We start from the raw sequence: 18,476 nt of genomic DNA, 5'->3' as shown, positions 1-18,476 counted from the left end.
TATCCTATTTATGAGCTTGTATTTACTGAGCATGAATACTTTATTTAATCTAATCTTTGCAACAACCTATTTTATAAAACAGGTTTGCCTATTCACTGACAAGTATACATTGTATCATTATTATCTGTCATTAAATATCAGACACTGCTAGCAGCTGGAGGCATGAGAGTCAACACAATTGCAATGTGTCCTTTTGTGTGTGTGTGTGTGTGTGTGTGTGTGTGTGTGTGTGTGTGTGTGACAGGGTCTCACTATGTAGACCTATCCTGGAACTCGTTGTATAGACCAGGCTGGCATCAAATTCAGAGATCCACCTGCCTCTGCCTCTGCAGTGCTGGGAATTAAAGGCATGGGCAGCAATAATTTTGGGCTTTTTTGCGATCCGCCTGCCTCTGCCTCCTGGAGTGCTGGGATTAAAGGCGTGCACCACCACGCCCGGCCAATGTTTCTGTTTTAATGGAGTTTACAGTCCGGTAGGGAGACTGCAACTGTGCCAAGCACTAAGATGGTTGTTGCCAAGAACCAGTTTTGGGAAGGTCAAGGTCATTTTCACAGTATGTTGAAGTCCACTCTAACAAAGCATTCACCGGGTACCGAAGAATAGACAGAGGATAGGTGGTGCCAAGCGCTGGAAAGAAAGTGTATATAAGCAACAAAAATTGGCAGGTGGGAGGGAAGGTCAATTCTCTTCCGGGTCTGAAGCTCTGAGAGCCAGAACCCATAAGCATTTCAATCTGTCCTGACAGGCATAGCCTCAATCTCAAAAGCTGGAAGTCTACAGCTGGCTAGCAGGAAGAAAAACTAAAGCAATCGTGTGGTGTCTAATTTACCAAGGGAGACCATGTTCTGGCTGACTGCAGCCGGAGGGTCTCTTCTAGACTCTTCGAACAAAACTCAAAGGCGTATCTTTCTAAACCAAAGCGCGACTGGCGTTAGAAATAGAAGGGAAAAGCAAGCCGCTCGCCGCCGCACGGCGACTGCGCAAACCCCGCTCCGGAAGCGGAAGTGCACACAAGGTCAGGCGTGTTCCCAAGATGGCGGCCCTCAGGGCTCTGCTGTCCGGCTGCGGGCGGCAGCTTCAAGGGTTCCTGACAGGTCCCGCCGCGACCGGCTGGTTTTGGCTTCCAGCCCGTGGGTTGAGAGAAGGTGAGTCCCAGGACCCAGCGACCTCCGTAACTTGAGAACGGCGACATGAGACTTCCGCCAAGCCCGGTGTACCCCTCCCTCTGAGCGGGATTCTGAGACATTGGAGGTGCAGTCCTTCACGAGGCTCTTAAAATCCCTTCCAGCCCCTGGAGCTGTTGCTTTACCTCCTGGTTTTTAGTGTTTTCCGGAAGTAAAAGAGGGCCGAGAGAAAGGCCTGGTCATTTAACGATCAAAGACAAAAATGTCTCAGTTCAGAAAAAGCTGTAAAGGGCTGAATGTTAATGCTCCCATATTTTCCAAATCGCCCCCTCCTTGATTAAAGCATGCCCCAAAGCCTACTTTTTCGATATGATTAGGTGGTGGCCTTTTCTGCCTAGGCTGCTAATCTGAGAGATGGCAGCCAAAGTGCAAAGGCAGTTAAGTTGAACAACCAAAACAGAGGCGAATGCTAAATGTTCGCTCTGCATCTCATTAATATTAAATCTGGGAAAGTAACCAGAGTCTAACATCAACTGAGAGGTGCCTGAAGGCCAAACGCTGTGAGCCAAGCTGTGAAAGGATTGTAAGAGGGAGAAAGCATGGCTTTCCTGTGACGCCTGGGTTCTTGTGAGATATGTGTACACTCCACCCCGTTCCCCTAGTAAACAAAAGTTAGCCGTTTGCCTGAAAGAGTACAGTAAGATTCTGTTACCGAAAATAGCAAAGCCAGTTGGAAATCTTCATAAAGAGGATGCTTCTTGATCAGGCTCCGTAAAAGGATGGAATCTGGCAGAGTGAAAAGGTCTTTCTGCGTATAGTTAGTCTTCCTTCGTGTTCTGTGGGAGGCCGGACCGGATGAGTGGCGTGCTAAAGAAATGATAGGGCAAGGGAATTTGATTTTAAAATTCTAGCATAGTGTTAGTCAAACCAGGGAATATCAGTTAAAGCTGAGAAGTAACCAAATGGGAAATGTAATCATTGCTGTTAGAAGGAGAAAGAGACCTCAGCCTCCCAAGTTTATGTGATTACAGGCATAACCATTATACACAACTTAGAAGAGGTCTCTTTTTAGTTTCACACAGTAATTTCATCAAAAGTGGCAGGTGTTGATGGTGCACTCCTTTAATCACAGGAGGCAGAGGCAGGTGGATCTCTTGAGGTCAAGGCCAGCCTGGTCTCCAGAGCTAGTTCCAGGACAGCCAAGGCTATACAGAGAAACCCTATCTCGGAAAAAAAAGAAAACAAAAAGAAAAAAAGAAAGTTGTTTCAGACAAAAGTTTTGCTAACTAGCCATGGCTAGCCTGTAACTTTCTAGGGAGACCAAGCTGGCCTCCCTGCGTCTGCCTCCCAAGTGCTGGTGTTACAGCCACGCACCAGCACACAAAGCAAGGACTCCTCAGTTTGTGGAATGATGAACTACAGAATCGGTCTTTGGAGTCTTCTTCCCTACTGCTGCTTGGTTGGTAACTCTCCTGTCTACTAGCCGCTGTTTAAACAGCCTGGTCTGAAGTCTTAGCTATTGAATTGAATTGATGTGCTGTTATGTGAAAGCACTGTCATGTTCTCTTTTCTGTTGAATCACCCATCTCTAACCCTTGAGATGCAGGTGGCATTCTACCTTTTGGTAAGGCATGTCCAGCTGATTCTCATTGGTCTAGCTAGTATGCTTGCCACTCAAATAGTATTGTACATATAAAATTTTTTTGTTTTGTTTTTCAAGACAGGGTTTCTCTGTGTAGCCTTGGCTGTCCTGGACTCACTATGTAGACCAGGCTGGCCTCAAACTCAGTGATCCACCTGCCACTTCCTCCTGAGTGCTGGGATTAAAGGTGTGTACCACCACGCCCGGCTTTCCTTTTTTTTTTTTTTTTTTTTTTTTTTTTTTTTAATTTTATTTTATTTTATGTACATATAAAATTTAATGTTGTAGAAAACAAGCTGAGACTCTTGCTGAAAATATTCAAGCATCTTGCTTTTCAAAGAAAAACATAGGGCTGGGTATGGTGGCACATACCTTTTTTTTTTTTTTTTTTTTTTTTTTTTTTTTTTTTTTGGTTTTTCAAGACAGAGTCTCTCTCTGTGTTAGCCTTGGCTGCCTTGGACTCGCTTTGTAGACCAGGCTGGCCTCGAACTCACAGCGATCCACCTGCCTGGTGGCACATACCTTTAATCCCAGCACTCAGGAGGAAGAGGCAGGTGGAGCACTGATTTCGAGGCCAGCCTGGTCTACACAGTGAGTCCAGAACAGCCAAAGCTACGCAGAGAAACCCTGTCTTGAAAAAAAATAAAGATAAGACTGCATAACTGTAGTAAGAATTCATGAGACTTGGAATTAAGAAGAAAAGATACTTCATGAGGACCAAGTACCAGTGTTACCAGTGTTAGTACAGTAAATTTTCTTTTCTTTTTTTTTTTTTTTTTTTTTTTTTGGTTTTTCAAGACAGGGTTTCTCTGTGTAACAGCTCTGGCTATCCTGGAATTCGCTGTGTAGTCCAGGCTGGCCTTGAACTCAGTTATCCACCTGCCTCTGCCTCCCAAGCGCTGGGATTAAAGGCGTGCGCCACCACCGCCCAGTGTGCAGTAAACTTTCAATCTAGTGCATTGTTTCTCAGTCAAGGGTGTCATTCATTCCCCTCCTCCCACCCCCAACATGTTTGGCAGAAACAGTTTTGGTTTTCACAACTGGTCCTACCAGCATCTGGAGAGTGGCTAGGGTTGCCATTAAATGTCTTACAGAACACATACAGCTCCACACCAAAGAACCATCTGGCCCAAAATGTCAGTTGTGCTGATGTTGAGGTGGCCTGGTCTAAAGTTTAACAAGAGGACTAGGCATGATGCACACCTTTGGGGGTGGGGGGGTCGTGACAGGGTTTCTCTGTGTAGCGATGGCTGCCCTGGCCACACTGTAGACTAGGCTGGCCATGAACTCAGAGATCCGACTGCCTCTGCCTCTCAAGCTGTGGGGTTGAAGGCATGCACCACCACTGCTCGGATTGATGCACACCTTTAATACTAACATTTGTGGAACGCAGAGGGAAGTGGATCTCTGTGAGTTCAAAGGTCAGCCAGAGCTACATAGTGAAGGCCTGTCTCTGGGGTGGAAGGGAGTGATTGGCAGGTACATGCAAGCCCAAAGTGAGAGGAAGTAGATTATGGAAGAAGCAAGACTGAAGGGGGACAAATGAGGAAATTGTGATTTACTAAGTGCCTTCTTGCATTAGTGTGCTAGGTTTTCCATAAAACATCCACTCAGTCTTCCTTAAAGGTAGATATTAGCTGTCTTTGTTTTGTGAATGAGGGAACTCATTTGTAAAGGTTCAGGAGCTTAAGTCAGCTGTAAGTGGGAGGGTTGAAAGAAGAGGCAGTGCTCTCCCCACTGCCTTGGTGCTCCATGGCAGGCAGCTCTCTCCCCGCTGCCTTGGTGCCCCATGGCAGGCAGCTCTCTCCCCGCTGCCTTGGTGCCCCATGGCAGGCAGCTCTCTCCCCGCTGCCTTGGTGCCCCATGGCAGGCAGCTCTCTCCCCGCTGCCTTGGTGCCCCATGGCAGGCAGCTCTCTCCCTGCTGCCTTGGTGCCCCATGGCAGGCAGCTCTCTCCCCGCTGCCTTGGTGCTCCATGGCAGGCAGCTCTCTCCCGCTGCCTTGGTGCCCCATGGCAGGCAGCTTCTCCCCGCTGCCTTGGTGCCCCATGGCAGGCAGCTCTCCCCCGCTGCCTTGGTGCCCCATGGCAGGCAGCTCTCTCCCCGCTGCCTTGGTGCCCCATGGCAGGCAGCTCTCTCCCCGCTGCCTTGGTGCCCCATGGCAGGCAGCTCTCTCCCCGCTGCCTTGGTGCCCCATGGCAGGCAGCTCTCTCCCCGCTGCCTTGGTGCTCCATGGCAGGCAGCTCTCTCCCCGCTGCCTTGGTGCCCCATGGCAGGCAGCTCTCTCCCCGCTGCCTTGGTGCCCCATGGCAGGCAGCTCTCTCCCCGCTGCCTTGGTGCCCCATGGCAGGCAGCTCTCTCCCCGCTGCCTTGGTGCCCATGGCAGGCCCTCCCTTTTGCTCCTGTTCCCTCCTTTCATAAAAGGCTCTTACTCGCCAAAGAACATCTCGTGACTTCATCAATGACAATGTCGGATTTAGCAAGGATTGTGTTAGAAACTTCCTGCCTTAACACCCTTAGAGCCCCTGTGAAGGAAATGCATTCACAACAGGAGACCATGCACACACTAATTAACAGCCATGGTCTTAAGGCAGAATGTACTGAGATGATGAAAAGCCCAAGGGAATGTTTCACCTCTTACAGTAAGCCTAGAGTGTGAGCACTTGTACGGAGAGGACCTTGGAGAGGAGTGAGCAAGCTGTGTGTGTGTCTGTCTGTGTGCGTGCGTGCGTGCGTGCGTGCGTGCGTGTGTGTTAAGATTTCAGTGCCCTGCTAATGAAAAAACTTGCTAAGCAGCAATGAGATTCCTTCTGAAGCCCAGGACAGAGGGGCGTTCCGTCAGGAGTTCCAGGAAAAGGAACTCAGTGATGAAAGGTGAAGTGGAGGAGATGGTGCTTGAGAAAGCCGTCGGTGGCCAGAAGCGCAGGCAGTCTTGGCTGTTAGAGCGGAGGGCAGCCACTCCTCATGCTCTGCTGAGATCTTAGCTTCCACGGATCGTGAGACCTCGGTTTCTTGGGCCGCACCCCTCCATCATTCATCCTCCCTCACTGCCTCCTTTACTAAACAGTCGAGGCTTTCTAGGGCCCCAGTTCACTGTGCCTGTGTCTATGCCCATCAAGGGCTTCTGCACCCACTGCAGTCTCACCACAGTGAGCTTGCTCCAGGCTCTTACAGTTCAGTTCTCTTGGCCTCCGTCCTAGGAGCGTTTCCTGGAGCACTCAGAGGACCTCTTTATGAGGCATGGGCTTTATTAAGGTGACATTGCCATACTTGCTTTACTTCCCTCCTCCAGGGCAAAGACTGGGCCTTACTGTTGTGCTGTTTCTCTGCCCGGGAGGTAGAGCAATCCTTTTACCCACTTCCTGATTCTTAGTGCACGTGTTGCCTCACTTGGGACAGATTGTTTCATGTGTGTGAGGAGTGCCTATCTTGAGAGGTCACGCCCTCATTCCACTTAGAGAGCAGTGCATCTCTTGTGGCCTACTTCATCCGGACAAGTCTCAGGACGCAGGGGGGGTTGTATTTTTCCTAAACAAGTTTCTATTAGTGCCTAAACCTTAGTCCAGCTTTTCTTACCCACCTCCACTGCTCTTGAATGGAAGGGGGGCCCAGGACAAAATGGATCTCAGGCTTTGTTTGGTTTTGTCATGTTTTTCTATGCACGCTGCAAATCAATACTATTTTTGATTCTTATCTCCTCTTTCCAGAGGCTTAAAATCTGCTCAGGGCCTCCCAGGCCCCAGCCAGACCTTCCCCCCGTCTGCTAACTCACCACACTGATCAATCTCTGTCTCCTGTTTGTTCCTTGGGTCATTCCTCTGCTTTGACAGATTGTCCCTCTTAGATAAGCATCTGCCTATTGTTTTACCCACTAGCTTCTAGAAAGACACTCACTGGCTTGAGATTGCTGTGGGAGAGTTTGTGAACAGTGGAGCCTGCCATGGGCTTTGATCTCTTTTCCAGGGGCCAGTGGGATGACTTCAGGGATTGGGTCTTTGCCGAGAGTGATGTGTGTTTCGTTAGACTTGTTTACCTCATGATTAGGGCCCAAGTGACTGGACGAAGAAGGAAACCGCATGTTTATGCTCTTTGTGTCTCAGGCAGTTGTCCTGCTGCCGACTCCAGCGTCTCTGCCTTTGTTTCCTCAGGCTTCTCAGAAGCTTCGCCCCCCCCCCCACCTGTTGTTGCTCCCATTTGCTCCCCCAGTTTGGGTTTCCCAGAGTAACGAAGTTTCTAGGGTACCTGGGCTGGAGCTATGGCCTCCTGCTCTCCCTGGTCCCCGTGTGGGCCATTCTGCAGTGGACACATGATGGTGACCTTGCTCCTGCAGCTGTGCTGGCTTCTAGGCTGATGACCAGGTTGAGTCTCACCCACATCCCGTCCATGGGCTCGTCTCTGTTCTGGACAAGTAGAACCGTGTGTGAGGTGACGCAGTTCTTTTCTCCACAAGGAGCCTAGTTTGTTCTGATTAGTGGCTACAGTGTTCTCCAGAGAAAGCCTCTGGGTTTTTCTGGTCGTTGTTGCACTTTTCTGTGTCTGGAGTTGGACATGGAGGGCTCTCAGTTCAGTTGTTTTGGAGTAACGATTCTGTCTGAATGGTTTGCCCAAAAAACAAATGAGAACTAATTCAGGCAGCCTGTGTTCAATTAGGTGTCGGTCGCAGAGCTCAGTGGTCACAGATGCTGACATGGGCTCTGGTGGGTCAGCATTGCCTTTTTTTTTTCCTTAGGCCCTTCTCTTTTAATTGTTTACTTTTTTGCAAAAGCAATAATGTTTATTTTAGAGAATATGGTAGATAAAAAGAAGAAACAGAAGTGCCTCCTTGCACCTCCGAGGATAGCTGGGTCCCTCACACACACCCCACAGCTGCCTGGGAGCCTCTGCAGCCCGTGGCCAATTGTGTATTTTCGGGTGCATACTTTCCTGGATTCTCAAAGTCAAGGACCTTAGGCACTTTTCTAGTCTACATTTGCTTGTGTTAGCCAGAGCTAAGTAAACGGTGGTGGCCAAACTACTGTTTAAGTGGGGTTCTAGTATCTGGAGAGACAGTTCACAGATTATGTGGGCTCACGCTTCCTACTGTAGAAGTGAACAGTTAAAAAGAGACAGTGACAATTATTTCTCTCTTAAATGTAGTATTTATTGAGCATTTGCTGTGTACCAGTTCCTTACTAGCAGCTGTGGCTCTCTCTTCTAAACAAGCCAGGAGCATGGAGACTCTCCAAGAACAGTTGCTGTATGTGAGCTGGCAGCTCTGATTACATACAGCCTTGTCACTCGGTATCCTAGTTAGGTGAGATGGGAAATGCGGAAGCCTGACAGATGTGTGCAGCTGATGGTCTTGTCTCCACTTCTCTCTTGCCCACCTCAGGCATCAGGAGGCTCTGGGTTGCAGTCAGTGTAGAATGACAGTGTTCCCTGGAGCGCTGCTGAACTTCCTGTCTGCAGGCTCCCGGTTGCTACCTCTTCCATCCCTGTCTCTGGTACAGTACCAGAGCAGAGCCCTTCAGGGAGCCATGAAGAGGGCAGAGCCAAGTTTCCCTTGTGGCCAGTCTCCTGCAGGCTTGACACGGGATTCTCAGGACACGTTTTTGGGTGTGGATTTGTCTCACTGATAAGCCACTGTTGGAACACAGACAGAACTGTGTTTTAGATTACAAACCCTTCAAAGGCAGAAACCACTTTGGTCTGATTTAGTCTGCAAAGGGGTATGTGCACCGGGTACTTATGATTCTTTCAGGCCTGCAAGCTCTTGGGTTGCTTTTGTAGCCCAGGATGGCCTCAAACTCAGCAATTTTCCTGCCGCAGCTATTCATTTTACCAGTTCTAGACAGAATCGAGATGAATCTTGGCTTCAAAAGGAGAAAAAAAAAACCAACCTGGAGACCCTTAATCCCAGAGAGATGCACAGCCTGAGCATCCCAGGCCTGCCCACAGTCAGCCTCAAGGGCTTAGAGCCTTGGCACTCGAGGGTGCACGCTGCATGCTTTCTTTCCAGGCAGGGACCGTGGGAGAGTGCAGGCTGAAGGCTCCTCTCCTCTGCCTGTGTAGAATTTGAGCTGTTATTTGAAACTCCCTGTTCCTTATTAAATGGCTGACCTAATTTTTCCCCTTTATCTCTGTAGTGGTGGAGATCCAAGAAGGGAAGACGACTGTAGTAAGTATCGCCGCGTTGGCCACTCACGACCTCCTTAACGCTCAGAGCCGCCTGGCTGCTCCTCTGAGGGATGGAGGGAGGGAGGCCCAATCTGGACTCCTGGCTCCAGGATCTGCTCCCTCTGAGACCATAAATCCTAAAGTCTACTATTTTTCGGGCTGTGTGCCGTGGTGTGGCTAATCAGGAACAGTCGCTGTGCCTGCACTGAGGTATCTGTTACTTGATTAAAGTGACCTTTTGTATGACAGAGTCTCAGGGGCTTTTACTAATATGTTCCCTGGTAGATGATAAATCAGCTTCCCAAAGGGGAAACTAAGGCAGCATTGCAGGCCTACAGAGCCAGGGGCCTGGACTTGCGACCCTTGCCTTCTGACTGGAATGACTAAGTGCCCTTAAGTAATGCATTAAGAGATGACAGTCCCTAGGCCCTAACCTCACTAGCTGGCACCCTGGCTTTGTCTCTTGGTAAGAAAGCTAGAACAAGTCTTCCACCCAGACCCCCCCTTCCCTCACTGGGCCCATCTCACCTCCCTTGGGGAGTCAGTCATGGGGCCTAGATTATCCCATAATCCTTAAAAGACAACTTTGTTTTCACATGGCCTTCTATCCCTCCAAGAAATTCTCAGCCACCTCACAGAGCTCCCAGAAGGCTCGGGAACTTCCATGTCAACCAGGGGCTTAACCTCTCTGGCAGTCAGCCAGATACAGTCCTCCCCAGGGCAGTCCAACCCCAGGACAAGTCCAGCCGCTCTTCTCCCAGCATGCCTCCTTGTCCTTTCCACTGGTTGGCATCACCCAAACTCTCACATTCTAGGGAGTTCCATCCTCTAGTTCTCTGACTACAACCTAAAACACTCTGGGCATGAATGTGCATGTCTGTAATGCCTGTATGTGGGGAGTCAGGAGTTCAAGGCCATCCTCAGCTATATAGTGAGATCAAGGCAAACCTGTGCTACATGAGACGCTGTCTCAAATGCTCAAAATTAAAACAAGCATTCATCTGTAAACTCTATGCTGGAGAAAAGAGCAGCATCAGCAGAGGCGGGGGGGGGGGGGCAGGCAGACAGATAGACCGACAGACATCAGCTTTTTTTTTTTAGACAAGGTTTCTTTGTATAGTCCTAGCTGTCCTGAAACTTGCTATGTAGACCAGGCTGGCCTTGAACTCAGCGATCTGCCTGCCTCTGCCTCCTGGGGGTAAAGGTGTTTGCCATCACACCCAGGCTGACAGCAGACTTTTGAAGTGGCATCTTGCTTCTGCTTTCCTGAATACAGAGTTCTGCTGTCCTCCAAAATAAGCTCTGATGCCTGCTGCACTAAGTTGTGGGAGTTAAATGAACTGGTACACGTGCACCATTCTTAGCACAGAAGGAGGTGAATAGCAGTGAGCCAGTGAATGTTAGGTCTCGCCTGAGGCCTTAAGGACCATCCCAAGGCCTCCCTTGCACCTTCAGGTTGTCCTTGGCCCACAGCTTCTCACTGACATGTTTAGGGTTGCCATGGTAGAAGTGGGGGTGCATAGTGGTGCCTGGAATAACTAAGCTGAACTTCTAGCCCCTTTCCCTTGGCCAATCCCAGCCCAGGACACAGGGCTACTTTTATTCCAATGTCTCTCAGATCCATCCCACCATGCTCTCAGGCTCAGACGCAGAGAGGCCTGCTAAGCTCTGCCTACAATTGGAGCTGACTGCAAGATCATCACTTTAGGACACTTAGCCATTGCAAGGCTGGGTCACAGGGAACATCCATGTTGGGAAGATCATGCCACATGTGGCCTCTGCAGGGTATTTAAAAGGTGTTATCCAAAATGGTAGAAGTTAGAAAACTATAATTCCAGAACTCAGGAAGCAGAGGCAAGAGGCTCATTGTAAGTGTGAGGCCAGCCTGCTATACATGACACTTCCAAGCCAACTAGGGCTCCCCAGTGAGACTCTGGATGTTTTCAGAAGAAGACTGGTATTGTGTTTCGTCTGTTTTCTATTTGTTTGCAGAGGGAGAGAGAAGCAGTTCACACACACCTGCTTGCCTTGCTGTTCCCAGGGTTCCCAGCTGCAGCCTTGGCTGGCACTCTTTGTTGTGAGAGCTCCCCTATGCATCCTTGCTAGATGCTCATAGTACCCCTTCCCCGAGTTGTGCCATCAGAAATGTCCCCAGACGTGGCCAGATTGGGGCGAGGGTTCACCTGGTTGGGACCTGCTAGCAGAGACTTGGCTGTCTTGAATAAAGCTTGAACCAGTGCTCTCCTCTGCAGATAAATTTACAGAATGGGTGAAAGCGTTCTTTGAATGGTGCATCTCTGTGCCATTTGCAACTTTTAGCCATGTGCTGTGCTACCTTCCTGGGGCAGGGAGGAAGCCTGGGGTTCAGGTATTTTATTGTAGTTTGTTGAAGAAGGAAAAGAGCATCCAACTGATACAGCAAGCCCCTCCCTCTAGTGCAGCGGTCCTCCACCTGTGGGTCTCCACCCCCAAAATGCCGTCAGAAAACAGATGTTTACATTACAATTCATAACTATAGCAAAATTACAGTCATGAAGCTGCAATGAAAATAATTGTATGGTTGAGGGTCACCACAAGATGAGGAACTGTGTTAGGAAGAACCAGAGCTCATGAGCAGTTTGTATGTCTTGTCGACGTTGTCATTGCTGTTTTGTCTGGGTTTGAGGCCAGAGTCTTACTGTATAGCCCCTGCTGGCTTGGCACTTAATACTGTGTAGCCCAGCATAGCCTTGAACAGTCTTCCTGCCTTTGCCACCTGGTCCTGGGATTACAGGGATGCATCACCTGTCTGGCCTCCAAACTACATCCCTGAGGCCAAGGCGAAGCGTATAGCAGCTGCAGATCATCACACACACAGGCCTGTTAGCTGCTACCCTGAGACGCCCTCTCCCCTGCCCAGTCAGCTTTGACTGCATTCATGCAAGGTGCGCTCAAATGTACAGACGTGCAGCCTGGCCCAGGCGCTCATACTGGCTCTTTTCTTCCTGCTTCTTAGATTGAAGGCCGAATCACAGAAACTCCCAAGGCAACCCCAGATCCCCCTAACCCCTCAGGACAGTGCCCCATCTGCCGCTGGAACCTGAAGCACAAATATACCTATGAGGTGAGTGTGGCTGCAAAGACGTCCCCTGCGCTCACTGGTGGCGGAGTCCTCTCTGCCTGAGCATTGTTCTCACACAGTGTCAGCCGCCTTCCACAAGGCCATCAAAGACAGCAGCAGTAGCCGTCAGCCCTGGCTGTGTGTTAGACTCTAAGGAGCTTTAATAAATTCTGGGCTGATGGCTGGAGTGATGGCTCAGTGGTTAAGCACTTCCAGAGGACAGGGTTTCAGCTCTTAGCATGAACATAGTGGTAAAAACTGTATAGATCAAGTTCCAAAGAATCCACTACCCTCTTCTGGCCTCTGCAGGTACTGCATGCATATGGTGCTCATGTATGCATGCAGCCAAAATACATATATGCATAAAATAAAAGTGAAAATCTCAAAAATATTTTTTAAAAAAAAGAAAAAATATGGGGCTAGAGAGACGGCTTAGCAGCTAAGAGCATTTGCATCTCTCGCAAAAGGTGCTAATTCAGTTCCTAGCACCCACGCAGCAGCTCACAACCACGAGTCACTCCAGTTCCAGAAAATCCAGTGTCCTCTTTGTCCCCGAAGGATACTGGCAGGCGTGTGGTATGTGTGCATATACATACAGGCAAACCACTTCTGCACGTGCGTTTCTTTTGTTCCTAAAGGAAAACCATCGCTCCTACAGTTCAGCCTCAGACAGACCTGTTCAGCTTGGCGTTTTTAAAGTTCTCACGGGTTGTGGGACTGGACTGGCTAAGTCTGTGGCCTTGTTCAGAATGGCAGGGCCCGTTCTCATGGGGATGGCATTGGGACTGGATTTGGCTCTCCTCCCCTTAGGTAATGAGGTGGCTCACAGTGTGATCTGCAGACATGGTAGTCCTCACGGTGGAGCTCCAGGCCACTTGGTTGCTGCAGCTCTTCCAGAACAGCTGCTTCTGGGAAAGGAGATGATCGTGACTGTATCCAGCAGCTGGCAGCATGGCAGGTGTGGGGCGTGCTCCATAGCCCCTATCCCGAGCCTCCATGGGCCTTATGTAGCTCACTTTGCTTGGTTGGTTGTGTTTTGGGATGTGTAGATGTGTAAGGGCACAGATGCCACTGCACATGCAAGTGGCTCTCCTTCCTGCATTTGGTCCTAGGGATCAAATTCAGATAGTTACATGGCAGCAAGTACATTTACTGGCTGAGCCATTTACCAGCCCTTAGATTTCTGATTAACCCCACAGAGTAGGGACTTTTTCATGAGGAAATCACGAACATGGAGAAATTAATAAACTTGCTGCCCAGCACTGAGTGTCAGAAGCTGGACAGAGCCCGTGCTATGCTCACTGCTGCCCTACAGAGAGATAGGGCCAGTCCTGGAGACCCCACAGTTGTTCTCAGAACTCCCACTGGTGACACAAGCACTCTACATTAAGGTTTCAGATGGTTCGGGCTCTGGGCCAGTGTGACCTGTGTTGTCCTGGTTCCCCTTTAAGGCACAGGGTGACTAAGGGCAGAGATCCTGGTCAGGTGATAAGAGCAGGAAGATCTGAACACAGTGACCCAACTAATCTGGGCTGGGAACCTGGGCTTCAGTCCACCCCCGGCCGTGGGGGCAGGAGCAGGGCTCTCACCCCACCCTGGGTCCTTGGAAAATAAGTGCCTTGAGTGCAGCAGAAGGCTGGGCTCTGAGCTTCTCGTCCCGTGGATGTCAGGGAATATTCAGGGATGCCTGGGATCTCTGCTGCACATAGGCAGGCAAAGCCCACACCTGCCCAGCCACCCAGGGCCACTGTCCTACTGGTCATTTCCAGGAACTTGATTTGGCTTTGTTTTTCCAGGAGAATGCTCTCCAAGGTAAAGGCTAAAGTTGTTTTTCCTTTTTCCTCTTTCCACTAGGAGCACTATTGGCCCAAACCCTGTACAACTGTCAGCTGGCTTGGCAGCCTGCAGTGCACAGTGCTGAGGATGCAAGCCAGCATGTTAGCTGTGGCTTCTGAAGAGTGTAGAGCTGAGAGTTCCGGGCCTGGGTCCCCAGGAGCTCTTCAGTGTTCAATTCTGCAGGCATACGGCAAAGGCAGCCAGGGCAGCAGATTGAGAAATGACAGTGGCTGAGGCTGACATTGGGCCCTGGTAGGGGCAAGTGTTATGTAACATGTTGAGCCATTTATGGTGGGGGAGAGGGTTTGTCCCTTTTGCTAGACTTACTCTACAGTTTGTTAGGGGGCGGGGCCACAAGGAAGCCCAAGGGCCCGTTCCAGTCTGGATAACGGCTTAGGAAGGGACTGAATTCACAACCCCATCCCCTCCCTCTCAGCTCAGATGCCCGCCTAGCACCTGAGCAGGAACAGTTGTCTATATGAACTTCGCCTGTGCCATCTAGGTTCTGGGGACTGAGGTGGAACGGGCATTTCCTCTTGTGGAAATGCTTTGCACGTGCCATCTCAGCAGAGGAAAATGACCACCAGACATTTTACTACCAGGAAAGACTGGTAGAAAACATTCACTGCGCATGTCTGGTCTCACCTGATGTGTCAGAAGATTTTTGGGAAGGTGCTGGGAGCCCTTTGCTTGGCAGTGGGGAATAGAAATCTACTGAGTTATTGTGCTGGGATCCCTGCAGAGCCAACGGCTCCAGTTCCCAGCATGCAGCTGGCCTAGCTGACACACATCCCTCTTCTTGGCTTCCATTAGGATGTGCTGCTGCTCAGTCAGTTCATCCGGCCTCATGGAGGCATGCTGCCCCGGAGGGTCACAGGCTTATGCCGGGAAGAACACCGAAAAATCGAGGAGTGTGTGAAGATGGCTCACCGAGCAGGTTGAATTATCCAAGACTAAAAGGGGTGGGAGGGGCTCCAGGGTCCTCTTCCCGGCCAGCTGACACAGCTGGAAGAGAATATTGTTTGTACCCCCAAGGCCGTGTCCCCTGATCCCCACTCCCATGGCCTTTACCCCTGGCCCTTTCAGAATTATGGAGACCAAGCCCTTATATGTTCTTCCTTCCACTCAGGTCTGTTCCCAGATCATAGGCCACGGCTTCCAGAAGGATTCGTACCAAAGGATAAACCCAAGTTCAACCGGTAAGAAGCCGTAGGTACCCAAGCAAGCATCCTGTGGCTCTCGCCGTGTCTGGTGGAGCTTCCCCATAGTCTCATAGCAGCCCAGGGGAGCTGAGGTATCCCTTGGCTGCTCCATTTCCAGCCAGCCCCCACACACCCACACTTTTCCCGCCATGGCCACACTGGATGCTATCCGCCTCCCCCCTCTCTCCTCTTTCCTGTCCTAGAGGGCCTTGACACAAGGGCAACAGCTACTGCTTGGGCATCAGACCACATTAATCCCTGTTGATAATATCACACTGGTTGCTATGGGGAAGTCAGAGCACTTCTATAAACTTGGAGTATTCCCGCTCTCTCCTGCAGTGGGGTCATTCATTACAGGGCAGAGCAAGGCCTTAGCCATGGAGGTCTGTCTGGGATAGGGCCACTGTATACAGCTGTGCACACTGCACACAGCATCCCATCAACGCAGCGTGCAGATAGGCTCGCTCACCACCAATGCTCCCTGGAGTCCTGCAGCTAATAAAATAGCCTACACAACTTTCTTGGCATCTTGAGCTATCCTGAGGTCTTAGGGAGAAGAGATGCAGGTCAGCCCTCTGACAGCAGCCCCAGGGCAAGCAGGCCCCTCTTCCAGTGAGAGCAGCTTCTCACCTAACCCAGCAGGACAGATGTCCTCCTGCAGGTTCTCCTCCCTGACGTCACCACACAGGCAGTTAGATGTGTAATATTTCCTTGTTCAGGGACGAGCAGGGTCTGTAGAGTTGGTTTTGCAGTTCTTATGTCCCTCTCTCCTCCAGTGAGAAGCCACCCGTGGTGATAGTGAGAAAGAAAGGGTGACTGAGGCAGAGCAAGCGTCTCAGCCGCCACAGACCCTTGCACAGATCACTACCGGAACCCAAGTGGAGGCTGGGAGACCCAGTTGCTAGGCAGTGGGTGAGATTAGGGTAATGCAGGCTTGCTTCTTTGTGCCTTGCCTCCCCCATCCCTCAATGCTGAGCCAGAGCTGGACTGGGCTATCTGCCAGAAGCCCCAAGGAGCGGGGCATGCTCTGGTCCATTTGGGGGTTGAGCCCCCCACCTTTGTGGATTTTTAAAAGACAGCAGCAGCAGGCCCGAGGACACAATCTATCCTGCCCTCAGGCCTTTGAAGCTAGGCCAGGCTCCCTCCCTTACATCCGGTGTCCTTTAATGTGACACGGGATTGATGATGTGTGGGGCTCTTGAGTTGCAAAAGGCCGTCCTGGGGGAGGGGACGTCCTGGCTCAAAGGTACTGACTGCCTCTGTACAAGGGACTCTGTGATTGCACCTAAAGGTCTCCAAGCTGCACTCAGGGGCCTGGGCCCTGCTCACTCCCCTGTGTCTTCAGCACCCTGGAGCAGCATTATCTTCTCCAGCAAAGGGAGTGGTCTCCCCTCTCCTCCTTTCCTGTGTGGTGCACACATGGGGTTCAGGCCAGACCTTGCTCAAGAGGTAGAACGGGGTGGGTTTAAGAAAGCCTGCGTGGTCACAGAGAGCCAGCTGGATGCCACCCAGCATGCCCCTGTAGCTGGCTGCTGCACATGGCCCAGCAAGGCTAGCTGAAGGACAGCTAAAGGAGGCTAGCTCTGCAGACTCTGCCCAGCTGGGGTCTCCTGAAGTCCTTGAGTCCTGGTCAACAGCCTATTTCATGGGCCTGCTCCCAAACCCCATCTTCACCTCTCCCTCTGGGACTGGGAGAGGCCAGCGAAAGGGCCAGCTGGTGGTGAGGGAACCTGTGCTGGACTAACCTGCTGTCCTAGGACAATTGAACATAGAAACAGCAGCTGTGTGCAGCCAACGAGGGAAGGCCTTGTCTTCCTCCCTCTGGGCCCAGCACACGGGCGCAGGATGGACCTTCCGTAGCTGTCCCTCTACATGATGCTAACAGCTGAACACCAGTATCCAGAGGAGCACGCTGGACAGGCATGAGTCATCAGTCCTTTTTTCAGCCAAAAGATGTCAGCCAAAAAACAAATTGTAGTTTCTGCCAGGAATACTAGTTTTTAAATTAAGTCACTTTTACTTGAGGGTCCCTAGAGGCGGCTAGGGCAAGCCTCAACCTCACATAGAACACAGGAGGACCTCTGGCCTTTGTGGCTGAACTCTTAAGGATGAAGGATAGGCCTTTCTGGTCAGGAGCCAGGTTTCATTATAAACAGAGTAAACCCCAATCTTGGTGCTCTGAGCCACTATTCCAGGAATAATCAGGGCCCAGGCTATCCCCAAAGGAGGCCAGAGGGCCTCCATCTTCTCCTGCCCCTCCCACTTACAGAACCCTGCTGGCTGGGATTGCACCACTGTGCTCATCCTTGCTTCCCATCAGGTTGGGTGAGGGGTGGGGTCCTGCAACCGCTGAGGTGCCCTGGGGGGTTCCCTATAGGCTAGGGCATAAAGAAGCTAAGTGGGAAAGGGGGAGCCCCCTCCAGCCTTTACAGCAGACTCCTGTCCCTCACTTGAGGCCAGAGAAGACCTGCTGTCCACGCATCCTTTTCCTCCACCTTCTCCCTGCAGTGTGGCTGCACACTGACGTAAGGATCAAGGGAACGGCCTGGGCTGCCTGACCCTGCCCGAACCCTGGCCACACACTGGTAGCAGGAAGATCCTAGCTCATCTGCTCCCAAACCAGCGGTTTCTGTGCCCGCCCCCCCACCAAAAAAACTAAAACTAAAACTAAAAACCTTTGAGAAAGGGAAACTGGTGAAAGAGATGGTGTGGTCACTGCAGCCGAACCCCAAGAACCCCAGGGGACAGTGTCCTACTCTTCCTGTCCCGTCAGGCAGCCTCCTGTATTCCCTCTACAGCTACCTGACTCGCTGGGCTCCCAGGTCCGTCAAGCCCATCTACAAAAAAGGCCACCGTTGGAACAAGGTGGGTATGGCCGTGGGGTCGCCACTCCTGAAAGACAATGTCTGCTACTCCAGAAGACCCCTGAAGCTGATGCATTAATGGGAGCGACACTGCTCAAGATTCTGACTAGAGCCTTCTGGATGATGCACTTGCCTCCCACCAGAACCACTGCCCTCCACACACAGCGAGGGGACAATGGGACTAATTTCTGTTGCCTGGATCTGCCCAGCCATGGTACTGGCCACTGTGGTCTTCTGCCTGCCTTGGGCTGAGACTGGTCAGTGGCAAGAGTCTTACCCAAGGAAATGTAATAAAGCCAACTCTGGGTTCCCCGTGTGTTCTCTGCTTATGAGTGGGGCCCATGCTGGTTTCCAGCCTGTGCGGACTGCTCATCTCTGAGTGGGTCCATGCGCCACACAGGTCCTAGCCTCCGCTAATGGCATCACACCTTAGTTGGGGACCTGTAACTGTCAGTTGCTATTAGCTTTCCGTTGAATCCAGGAAGTTGAGCAGACTCTGACCATCCTGTCCCACCTGTTTCCACCCATCCGTACTTGGTGTCTCCTTCATTAG

General features: G+C 51.0%; 1 protein-coding gene across 1 annotated transcript; it reads left to right on the top strand.

Moving 5' to 3' along the window:
• Positions 1–992: 992 nt before the first annotated feature.
• On the top strand, positions 993–18,233 carry Mrps18a (mitochondrial ribosomal protein S18A). Its single transcript, XM_051152900.1, has 6 exons — positions 993–1,146; positions 8,891–8,922; positions 11,917–12,024; positions 14,671–14,794; positions 14,987–15,056; positions 17,858–18,233. The coding sequence occupies exons 1-6, from the start codon at positions 1,035–1,037 to the stop codon at positions 18,000–18,002; spliced, it is 591 nt and encodes a 196-aa protein (XP_051008857.1). The 5' UTR covers positions 993–1,034; the 3' UTR covers positions 18,003–18,233.
• The last annotated feature ends 243 nt before the right edge of the window (positions 18,234–18,476 follow it).

The sequence above is a fragment of the Acomys russatus genome, chromosome 11, assembly GCF_903995435.1.
Source record: "Acomys russatus chromosome 11, mAcoRus1.1, whole genome shotgun sequence".
Lineage (NCBI taxonomy): Eukaryota > Metazoa > Chordata > Mammalia > Rodentia > Muridae > Acomys > Acomys russatus.
This window is presented reverse-complemented; position numbering and strand designations above follow the sequence as displayed.

Coding starts and splice junctions, on each gene's coding strand:
- Mrps18a (XM_051152900.1), top strand. CDS start 1,035: ATGGCGGCCCTCAGGGCTCTGCTGTCCGGCTGCGGGCGGCAGCTTCAA. Junction 12,025..14,670: donor AGCACAAATATACCTATGAG/GTGAGTGTGGCT, acceptor GGCTTCCATTAG/GATGTGCTGCTGCTCAGTCA. Junction 14,795..14,986: donor GAAGATGGCTCACCGAGCAG/GTTGAATTATCC, acceptor CCTTCCACTCAG/GTCTGTTCCCAGATCATAGG.